The sequence below is a fragment of the Geotrypetes seraphini genome, chromosome 8 (assembly GCF_902459505.1).
Source record: "Geotrypetes seraphini chromosome 8, aGeoSer1.1, whole genome shotgun sequence".
Classification (NCBI taxonomy): Eukaryota; Metazoa; Chordata; class Amphibia; order Gymnophiona; family Dermophiidae; genus Geotrypetes; species Geotrypetes seraphini.
In genome coordinates, this window is record NC_047091.1 from 11,860,685 (window position 1) to 11,872,734 (window position 12,050).

Sequence of the window (12,050 nt, forward strand, 5' to 3'; positions counted from 1 at the left end):
CCATCCCATCCCCCTTCAAGTGCTGATGGATTCCAGGAACGGTAGTGAAAGCTGGCAAGCCCCGTGTATCTCTGAATGGCTAGATACATGACGCTTGTGTTCCAGTGGCCGGTTCTACTGTTTGTCCTGAAATGCCTCGCTTGTCGTGTGTAGGGATGCAGGGCAGAAGAGCAGAGGGGTCCCTCCCGGTTAAAATCTTCCTTCAGTGACAAAGTAGTGCGTTAGGCTGCTCCGTTGCTCTCAGCTCAGCTTTTGTTCAGTTTATAGGGTAATATACTCTTTCTGTTTTTGGTTTTTGTTTTTTTTTACAAGTGCTGAGGCTCAGGAAAAGGGGATCCAAATTTGATAACCCCATTTGTCAAGCCTGGCTGGGTCTCGGTATGCTGCCCAAGTGCTACACCCAAGCCTGAGAGTAGTGAGGGAAGGGGGTGGCTTTCAAGAGGTAGCAGTGAGGTAGTGCCTATGAAAAACCTCTTCCAGCTATTGAACTGATAAAGTATTTAAAGTAAATTCGATCACGTCTCACCGCTCCTTTTCAAGCTTCACTGGCTTCCGATCATTTCCAGAGTCCACTTCAAATGCATCTGCCTAACTTTCAAGATCCTCCACGGCATCCTCCCTCCATTAATTCCACTTTCTTGGAACTCCTCAAATCTTAATACCACCAGACCTACCCAAAAATCGAAATTATCCTTCCCCTGATTAAAAGGCATTTCCCTCCCAGGAAAACTGGGGACTTCCCTCCCCTTCAGATTCACCAAGCTCTGGAACAACCTTACCTCCCCTCTTCGGAACCTGAGTGCTCTCCAACCCTTCCGTAAACACCTGAAAACCTGGCTTTTCTCAAAAATCTAACACTCCCCCCCTCATCTGACATCCTAGCCCTCTAACATCCTTCTTTCCTCCGATCTTCATCTAGCCCTTTCCTTGGAGTTCCTTTCTCATTACATTTCCTGTAAACCGTGCCGAGCTCCACGACTATGGAGATGGTGCGGTATACAAACCTAAGGTTTAGTTTAGTTTAGTAATTTGAGCATGCTCTCAGGAGATGGAAGGGAGCAAAGATGGAAGACACAGAAAGGAGGAAAGGTACATAAGAACATAAGAATTGCCATACTGGTCCATCAAGCCCAGCATCCTGTTTTCAACAGTAACCAACCCAGGTCACAAGTACCTGGCAATATCCCAAAGGAGTAAAACAGATTTTATGCTGTTTATCCTAGGAATAAGTAGTGGCCAATGAACTTCTCTTTTAGGAAATTATCCAAGTCTTTTTTAAACCCCGCCAAGCTAACTGATTTCACCACATTCTCTGGAAACAAATTACCCCTTTTAGGAAACAGAGTTCCTAGAAAATCTATCCATTGGATTTCCCACAGGCGAAGCCCAGATTTACTGCAGCAGTATATTTTTTAGCACTAGGGGTGGATCTGGGGGGGAGAGAGTGGGCACTTCCGCACACTAATAGATTAGTGCAAGTTTAGCACATGAGTCCCTACTGCCCACAACATAGGAGGTGGTAGGGGCTCATGTGCTAATGGCCATGCACTAATGGGGAAAATTAGCACGCGGCCATTAATATGAAAAATAGAAAAATCGGCCATTTTACCTCAGTGGTAAAAATAGCCTTAGCGTCGAGGAATGACCCACATAAAGGTACGCTATCACCACATTTTATTGCTGTTGGTAATAGGATCCCTTAATTTGTAGACCCAAATGAAGAGGAACTGTAGAACAAGAGAGGGGAGTAAGCGACCCGAGGGCAGAAGCAACAGAAGAAAATGGGATGGATTAGGAAGCATTGTGACTGTTCTCTTCTCCACTCCAGGCTCTCCCCTCCTCTCCCCTCAAGACTGCCTGAGAGGGAAGGGCTGGGACAGAACTCGTGGGGACAGGGATGGAGAAAGATCCTACAGAGGCATGGACAGATTTGTCCCCGTGTCATTCTCTACACCTACAGTGGCAAAATTTAAGCTCTACCCACTTTCTACAGCAGAGTTCAACAGAGATTAAGGCATCCCTCGAAAAGAGGAGATTGAGAGGGGACATGATCGAAACATTCAAGGTACTGAAGGGAATAGACTTAGTAGATAAGCACGTGGCCATTAATACGAAAAATAGAAAAATCAGCCATTTTACCCCAGAGAGTGGTAGAAAACTGGAACGCTCTTCTGGAGTCTGTCATAGGGGAAAACACCCTCCAGGGATTCAAGACAAAGTTAGACAAGTTCCTGCTGAACCAGAACGTACGCAGGTAAAGCTAGACTCAGTTAAATCGACCTAAATAAATCCAGGAAAAATTCCATCTGATACTGAAGGGAATAGACTTAGCAGATAAAGATAGATTGTTCACCCTCTCCAAGGTAGGGAGAACGAGAGGACACTCTCTAAAATTGAAAGGGGATAGATTCCGTACGAACGTAAGGAAGTTCTTCTTCACCCAGAGAGTGGTAGAAAACTGGAACTCTGTTCCAGAGGATGTTATAGGGGAAAACACCCTGCAGGGATTCAAGACAAAGTTAGACAAGTTCCTGCTGAACCAGAACGTACGCAGGTAGGGCTGGTCTCAGTTAGGGCGCTGGTCTTTGACCAGAGGTCTGCCGCGTGAGCGGACTTCTGGGCACGATGGACCACTGGTCTGACCCAGCAGCGGCAATTCTTATGTTCTTATCCCTATTTCTAACAATAATAATTTAGATTTGTGTAAGATCCCCCAAATACTTAATACGTGTAGTATTTCTGAGATATAGATTATAGGCATCCCTGGGATGGCAAATTCATGTTTTGATGCCTGCTCTCTATGATAGCTTTCAAAAGCAAAGGGGAGACGGAAGAACATTAACGCAATTAATATCCAAGTGCAAGGCAAACACGGGAAAGCTGCAAAGCTTCAGGGGGTGTCAGCGGCCTAACACTCAGAAGAACACAACAGTTACTGTGGCAGGCAAACTCCGAGGGTTCACTACACACAAGAGCTTTCTGGAGTTTAATAACACAGATGTTTGCCAGGCACTTGGCATGCATTGACTTTTTGTGCTGCTTTCATTCTCGGTGTGACCTAAGCACAAAGCCAGGATTAGAAGTGACACCCTGGATCAGTAGCTCAGAAATAGTGTAGTGAGTTTGATTCGTGTCTCTGCTTTCCCCCTTTCTAAGCTGGCTGGGTGTGGGAATGCTCTGTAAGCCATGCCCATGCTCCTAATCTCTGAGAGGAGAAGGAGTTGCAGGTTTTGCACAACAGTGACACCCAGTGGCTGGATTTGGGGGTCCAAGATTGCAAGAATCCAGACAGAGCTCTGATGCACTGATCGCAGCCAAAGGCTAGCTGTGTTGACGGGCCTATGGGAAGAAGGGAGGCAGAATCACTGATGCTTGTGAATGAAGGTTCTCTAAGGAGCAGGAGAAAACTGCTGGCCTTCCTCAAACCCCACCAGGATATAGGGAGATCATATGACTTGGCCTGAGGTCACACAGAGAATCGGAACAGACCTGGAAACTGAACCGGCACTAGTGGGCCAATTTTCAACGGTTCATAGACAGTAGCGCGGAAGACAAAGGCGCACGCCGACAACTGAGCGCAAGACGGAGGTGAGCGCCGAAGAAAAAGACTGTTTATAGGGGCTGCGACGGGGGTTTTTGTTGGGGAGCCCCCCCCACTTTACTTAATACAGATCGCGGCGGCGTTGTGGGGGGTTTGTAAAGTGTTCCCTCTAAGCGGGCGGGTGTTGTGAGCAAACTTTTTTCACTGTGAGCTAAAAATATCGGGCGCCAGCAAGTTATGAGCCAAATAAATATGTTGCTTTCTACCACAGAACTTCCTTACGTTTGTATGGAATCTATCCCCTTTCAACTTTAGAGAGTGCCCTCTCGTTCTCCCTGCCTTAGCTACTAAGTCTATTCCCTTCAGTACCTTGAATGTTTCTATCATGTCCCCTCTCAATCTCCTCTGCTCAAGGGAGAAGAGGCCCAGTTTCTCTAATCTTTCGCTGTACGGCAACTCCTCCAGCCCCTTAACCATTTTAGTTGCTCTTCTCTGGATCCTTTCGAGTAGTACCGTGTCCTTCTTAAAGTACCAGTGCTGGACGCAGTACTCCAGGTGAGGGCGTACCATGGCCCGGTACAGCAGCATGATAACCTTCTCTGTCTCTTCAGTCCAGCATCTGCCCCTTCCATTCACTGTCTGTCTTTCCCTGCCATCTCTCCTCCTGCCCCCCCCCCCCACCCCCCAATTTGGTCTATCATCCATCATCTTCCTTCTGTTCCCCTCATGGTCTGGCATCTCTATCCTTCCCTCCCCCCTGTGGTTTTTTAGCATATCTCTCTTCTCATTTCCTCCACTCAGATCTGATCATTCTCTGCTCTCTCTTCCCTTTTCTTCTCTTGTCTTCCTTCTCTATTTTCTGCCTCCATCTAAATTAAATTCTTTCTTACTATTTAGTCCCGTTTCCCTCTTTTCACTGTGTCTACACACAGCTTGTCACCCCTTTCCCTCACCCCTCCATTATCTTACTATTTTCTTCCCCCTTTATTTATCTCCTCCTTCCATCCAGTATGTGTTCTTTCCCCACTTCCATTCAGCATCTGCTCTCCCTTCTCAACTGACATCCATCTGCCTTCTGCTCTCTCTCCCTTCTTCTCACTTCCATCATCTGTCCCCTTCTCTCTCTCTCTCATCTCCTCCATTCCATCATCTGCCCCTTCTCTCTCTCTCTCTCTCTCCCCCCCCCCCAACTTCCATCATCTGCCCCCCTTCCCCTCACCTTTGTGGGTCACTTTCTTTCCCCTGAGGGTGGCTCATGTCACAGGGGAAGCTTTGGCCGAGCAGAACCGCTTGATTGACAGTGGAACTTACTTGATTGATGTCGATGCTGGGGCCCGTTGCCGTTTGAAGGAAAAAAAAAAAGGTGGAAAAAAGGAACCTGTAAAGGCGAGAGGAAGGGAAACCTCCAGGACAGCTGCTTTTTGCCCTCCTTCAGCGGCCCAAGAGTTCAGACCAGCAGCGGCAGCTCTGTATGCTTTTAACTTCGGCACAGAGCTGCCCCTAATCAATAGTTTAGCGCGGTTTCATGAGGCAGCCTCGGGGCCTTTGATAGCCGGCCCGCTTCGATGATGCGATGTGGGCCGGCCTAGCAAAGGCCCCGAGGCTGCCTTATGAAACCGCGCTAAACTATTGATTAGGGGCAGCTCTGTGCCGAAGTTAAAAGCATACAGAGCTGCCGCTGCTGGTCTGGAGGTGCGGAGACAAGGCAGGAGGCAAACGCGGTGGAAGGCAGGAGTCCCGGCGAAGGCAGGAGTCCCGGCACAGCGACTGCAACAGGAAGTTGCAAGTCAGCTGACGCCGGCCTTTCGTTGCGGCGGGGACCGAATCCTTCGCGGACCGGCAAGATTTTGTTTGCGGACCGGCGGTTGAAGAACTGTGCTCTACACTGTGTGCGCTGTGACGAGAAACTTGTGCGCTGCGAGGTAATATTTTGAGCGCCAGCGCACCCCAGCGCAGCTTAGCGGGAACACTGATACCCCCCCACATTTTAGTAAAAACGTAACTTTTTCCCTAAAAACAGGGAAAAAGTTAAGTTTTCAGTAAAATGTGAGGGGTTACAATCCCCCAAACCCCCCCCAATGCCCCCACAACACGGCGCGATCTGTATAAAGTAAAGTGGGGGGGTTCCCCACCCACACACCCCCATCGTAGCCCCTAAAAAGTCTTTTTCTTCGGCGCGTGCCTCCTCGCTGCGCTCAGTTGTCTGCTCGCGCCTTTGTCCCAGCGCGCTTTTGTCCTGACACCATTTTCAACAGGCTGAGCGCCTATTTTAGGGGTCTTTTTACTAAACGGTGTGATGAAATGGGCCGTTGCTCAGGCCTTTTCTACATGTCAAGTCCACTTCTTGCATGACTGTGAAAAGGGCTTTTTTTTTCCAAATTTGTCAATATATTGCCCTGTGCTAACATTAAATTTAGCATAAGCCATTAAAAACAATGACCGCAGGAGCGGGGCGGAGTAGGGTTATCAGATTTTCCTTCGGGAAAATACCGATCTGTGGCCACGCCCCCAGGACCGCCCAGTTCTGCCTCTGTCCTGCCCTGTTCTGTCCCCAGCCCCACCCCCAGACAGCATCTGCGCATGCACAGACACGATGCAATGTCACGCGCGTGCATGTGACATCACCGTGTTGCATCTGTTCATGCGCGGACGCCCCTTCCTGGCACGATTATGTCAGGAAGCTTTTCAAATCCCGGACAAAGTACTGGGGTTTGAAAAGCCGTCCGGACCCTCCGGACATATCCTCTAAAGGAGGACATGTCCGGGGAAATCCGGATGTCTAGGGTTGGGGGAGCCACTGTTTGACCTAGAACGGAGTATGGAATATTGCTACTTTTTGGGTTTCTGCCAGGTACTTGTGCCCAGGATTGGCACCTGTTGGCCCGCACCTGGAGTACTGTGTCCAGTACTGGTCGCCGTACCTCAAGAAAAACATGGCAGTACTTGAAGGGGTCCAGAGAAGAGCGACTGAATTGATAAAAGGTATGGAAAACTTTTCATACGCTGACAGGTTGAAAATGCTGGGGCTTTTCTCCCTAGAGAAGAGGAGACTTAGAGGAGACATGATAGAAACCTTCAAAATCCTGAAGGGCATAGAGAAGGTAGACAGGGACAGATTCTTCAGACTGTGGGGAACCACAAGTACTAGGGGTCACTCGGAGAAATTGAAAGGGGACAGGTTTAGGACAAATGCTAGGAAGTTCTTTTTTACCCAGAGAGTGGTGGACACATGGAACGCGCTTCTGGAGGTTGTGATAGGCCAGAGCACAGTACGGGGGTTCAAGGAAGGTTTGGATAAGTTCCTGAAGGATAAGGGGATTTAGGGGTACAGATAGAAGCAGAGGTAGGTTATATAAATGGTCAGGAACCACTTCACAGGTCATAGACCTGATGGGCCGCCGCGGGAGCGGACCGCTGGGCGCGATGGACCTCTGGTCTGACCCAGCGGAGGCAACTTCTTATGTTCTTATGGACCATTGGTCTGACCAAGTATGACTATTCTTATGTTCTTAGTAGATAAATGACCTATAAAATGCAGGTTAAAATATGTGCTGATGATTAATTGCATTTGTGGGATTGTGAAGATCTATTGATTTGCTTTTGATTGCTGCCTCCAAGAAGTTGCTGCCCTAAGCAACTGCCTAGTCTTGTACAATGGTTGAGCTGGCCCCGATGCAATAAATACACAGGTCAAGGGTTGCCATATTTTGAGTGGTAAAACCCCGGACACATGGACCCGCCCCATTCCAGCTCCAGCCCCGCCCTGTTCTGCCCCCATCCCCATCCCCACAAAGCCTCCTCTCACCTTCCCCAACGAGCTCCGGCCGCGTCGCAAGGGCCTGTAGCATGCGCGGATGTGTGTGTTATCATCCGCGCATGCTCAGAGGCTCTCCAAACCAGATTTATTTAAAAAATTTCTATACCGCTTAAAACGAAACGGTTAACATAATTTACATACACAATTTTGTAAAAACATGCTAAAACAGACACACAAACAATCATCAGAAATCACGTCTACAAACTAATGCCAAAGCTTATATAATGAGAATCATGAATAATTCATCAACTGTGCAGCGAGGAAAACTATTGGCTAAAAAAAGGCATCTACAAATAATTGCGTCTTGAGTAATTTTCTAAACCTGCCCTTTTCACGACAGTTTCGTATTTGGCCTACGAGGGAGTTCCATATTTTAACTCCTGCACAGCACAAAGTCATTTTGCCAGTCTCAACAAGCCCTAGGTTCACATTCGTCTTCAGTAGAGCTAAATTCTCAGATCCTAATGATCTGTTTGGTGTATAGCTAAGCATATTATTTTTAAACAATTTTGGTATGTTTCCATACAAAAATTGATGGCAAATCATTACCGCTTTATATTGTACTAGTCTTATAGCCCGTTACATTAACGGGTGCTAGAATATGTGTGTGTGTGTGTCTGTCTTTATTTTTTTTTCTCTCTCCTTAGCCGCTTTCTGTATTTCTGTCTGTCATTTTTTTTTTTTTCCTTGGCTGTCCACTACCACCCCTTGCCTGCTCCCCCTGTCCATTCTCCCTTCCTTTTACCTCCCCTGTGTCCTCCACCACCCCATCACTGCTCACCTTATCCAGCAGAAGCCCTTCTCCCTTTGTTTTACCTCCCCCTGTCCATCATCACCTCCTTCCTGCTCCCCCTGTCCAGCAGTAGGCCTGTCTTCATTTTTCTGCCCCCCTCCCTGTTTCATCAGCACCTCTTCCCCTGTCCATCAACCCCTTTTCTGCCCCTCCATTTCCGTGTGTTGCAGCATTTCCCTCCCACCCCACTTCCCTGTGCAGTGTTTTCCTCCCCCCCCATACCTTCCTCCTGAACTCCATGCCCTACTTATGTTAAAATGCTTTCCGGGTTTGGCTGCCGCGGCCTGCAGCCGCCGACAGCCACCGCGGCCAGCAGCCGCCGCGGCCGACATCCGACTCGGGCCGCCGCGGCCGACATCCAACTCGGGCCGCCGCGGTCGACATCCACCTCGGGGGGAGGGAGAGAGAGAGTTTCACGCACATGCGCACTCCTATCTGCGGTGCCCTACAGCTCACAGAAAACCGGCGCACGCAGATGGGAATGCGCATGCGCGGCCTAGCGTTTTATTATATTAGATTCTGAAGGCGACTGGTAGCCAATGCAGTTGTTGAAGACATGGCGAAATGTGATCATCTTTTGCCAATCCCATTATCAATCTTGCTGCTGCATTTTGTATGACCTGCAATGCCCCACCCCTTGCTTTTGTTATGCCAAGGTACAGATGCGGCCGGAGCTTGTTGGGGCTTTCCAAAACCCGGACAAACTGCCGGGTTTTGGAAAGTCTGTCCGGGCACCTGGTCAGTCCTCTACAAAGAAGTTGTGTCCGGGTTTTCCTGGACGTTTGGTAATCCTTCCGAGTACGCCGGAAGGGCGCGATGGACCTCTGGACTGACCCAGTGGAGGCAACTTCTTATGTTCTTATGACTCTAATCTTTTTGCTATGTATAACATTATAGAAACTGTATTCCAAACTGTCATTTTACATGAAAATACCCACTGGTACTCCGTGACGAAGTAACACAGTACAGGTTAGCAAATAAGGATCATTTGGCCTGCCCAACGGTTCCTGCCTATGCCACTCTAGCATCTCCCAGCTGTCAGTTGTATTAGGCTAGGGCAGGGGTAGGCAATTCCAGTCCTCGAGAACCAGAGCCAGGTCAAATTTTCAGGATATCCACAATGAATATGCATGAGATAGATTTGCATCTCAAGGAGGCAGTGCATGCAAATCCATCTCATACATATTCATGATGGATATCCTGAAAACCTGACCTGGCTCCGGCTCTCGAGGACCGGAGTTGTCTACCCCTGGACTAGGGTTACCAGATGTCCAGATTTTCCTGGGCATGTCGTCCTTTTCGAGGAGCCCGGACAACTTTTCAAAACCCGGCACTTTGTCTGGGTTTTGAAAAGCTTCCTCAAAATCGTGTTGGTTGGGGGGCGGGGCTAAGGCAGGATTGGGGCGGGACTGGGGCATAATGGGGGCGGGGATGGGTGGAACTGGGCGGGTCTAGGGGGTCCGGATTTTACTAAAGCAAAATCTGGTAACCCTATATTAGACTGACTTCCTGGTTGTCACTTTTTCTTGCCCCCATTCTTCATGATGAGGGTTATCCCATTTCAAAGTGATCTCCTGTAACATCAGCAATATTGGTCGAGGCCTACTCATCGGCTCCATTTATAAACTAATCACCCAAACTAAGATCGGCATTGATTTGTTTTGTAGCCCACAAAGGAAACCTCTTCTCCTCTTTTCTGCAGCTCGAGGCCAGTTGATGTGATGGAATGATGTCACACCCACGCGTGCTCGGAGGCCCCCCACACGCGGCCCCGAGCTTGAAAAACCGGACGAACTGCTGCTTTTCAAGAATCCGTCCAGACACCCAGACAGTCCCCTGAAAAGAGGACATGTCCGGGCAAATCTGGACATCTACACACATGCGCAAGCGCAAGGGGTTGTATACTTGCATAGATATAAGTGGAACCTGAGTGTGTCTCCCAGTTATGAGTGTAATTTTTAGAATTTTTTGTTACAAATGCCTTTGCCACGTTTAGGCATGCTTAGCGATGCTAGGTCTAAGCCAGGTGGTGTAATTGTGGGCTTCTAAAAGTAAGATATACAACGCTGGAGAGCAGCGACTTAGAGAGGGTGAGTGGCCCCACGGGGTGGTAGCACCCTTCCTCCGCCCTCTTTTCCTGCCCCGCTCCTTCCTGCTCCCCCTTCCCTTCCCCCATACCTTTTAAATTTCCAGGCGGGAGCAACATCATGAACTCGCTGGCCGCGGCGGAGGCGACACTGACACGGGCAGCAAGTTCGCAATGGCGCTCACGCAGGGAAAATGAAAGGGGTTCGAGGGGATGGAAGGGAAGGAGTGGAGGATGGGTGCCGGCACCCCTACCAAGACCACGCCTGGGGCGGACCGCCCTCCGCTTACTACACCGCTGCTGCAGAGTACTGTGTCTGAGAGCCCAGATACTATTATACAATAGGCCAGTGTCTCGCAAACTTTCCGGCCGGCGGCACACTAAATCTGGTGCCCCGGCCTGAAGGCACCTAGAAGTGCGTGGACATCGACACGATGACATCACGCGCATGCATGACACCATCATGTCGAAGCCCGTGTATATGCAGAGGCCCATCTGGCTGACTGACTTCCTACAGGACATGCCTCCCGCCGCGAGAGGCACATCCTGCAGGCAGTCAGCCGGCATGGACGACTCTCCTCCTCGCCAGTGTGTCGCGGCACATCTGAAATCTCAGGAGGCACACAGTTTGCGATGCACTGCAGTAGGCACATCCTGCACAGCATTAGGGTCCTTACAAGGAGACACCCACGTATACAAATGCCACCTAAGTGTTGAGTGTACATAAGATGTCTTTGGCGCCAGGAAGTACTTCTTCACGGAAAGAGTGATTGAGCATTGGAACAAGCTTCCAGTGCAGGTGATCAAGGCCAGCAGCATCCCGGACTTTAAGAATAAATGGGATACCTATGTGGTGGGATCCCTATGAGGGTCAAGTCAAGGAATAGGGTCACTAGGGTATAGACTTGAAGGAGCGGGTCAGTAAAGTGGCTGTATAATTAAGGGGGTCAGTAGACTTAAAGGGGTGGGTCAATAGAGTGGGCAGACTTGATGGGCTATAGCCCTTATCTGCCGTCACCTTTCTATGTTTCTATGTTTATTACAGGATACATGACACATCTCAAGCAGTATTTTATCTCCTATACTACGGAAATTACTCACAAAAATGACATTCCTAAAGGTCATCCAGATCTCATGGTCGGGTAAACCTTTCCATCCACACAGCGAATAACAATATTTTCAAAGAACATCTTATTAAGTTTTGGCTGAGGTTTCAACGTAGGACCAATTTTTAACCACAAAAACCCAACACATCCCCCAAGGTTTGATGAAGAGGGGCAATCAGGAGAAGTCACAGAACATTGCATAACGCATGGCCTCGACTTCTCAGGCTTCATAGGCCGCCGCTGTGCGGCAGCTGGAGACACGCAGCTAATGGGTTCAGCCTGAGGGCACCAGGAAACACCAGCTGATGGATGGTCCTCAAGAGGCCCCCATACTTGCTGCCATTACACAGCTCATTACCTGAGACAGGTGTCCAACTTCCAGGTAGAAGCAGATGATGAATGCATTCCAGCCAACCCAGAGCATCAACCACACGGCATACTGCAGGAGAAACACAGAGTGAGAACCAGGGAGATGTGCAGGAGACAAAACATATAGGATAGGCTGTATGGGCCAACTAATCCTCGCTTTTTCTGCATTAAAAACAAAGACAAAACTGGGCGAGCACATATGCGTCAGAACACTTTTTCTTTGAGGGGGCCCAAAGGCTTCGTCCTAGCCCCAGCAGGATCCTGTGGCACAACCTCTCTCTCCAGCTCCTGACTCCCCCACCTACTTTCCACGGTCGCTGTAATTTTAAATCTTCCGG

At 49.1% G+C, this 12,050-nt stretch overlaps 1 protein-coding gene across 1 annotated transcript in view; it reads right to left on the reverse strand.

The window, feature by feature from the left end:
* The window catches only part of NKAIN1 (sodium/potassium transporting ATPase interacting 1), a 262,439-nt gene that overhangs the window by 66,837 nt on the left and 183,552 nt on the right, over positions 1-12,050 (reverse strand). The window contains exon 3 of the mRNA XM_033953781.1: positions 11,702-11,782. Within this exon, the coding sequence (XP_033809672.1) occupies positions 11,702-11,782 (81 nt within the window). The remainder of the gene's footprint in view (positions 1-11,701; positions 11,783-12,050) is intronic.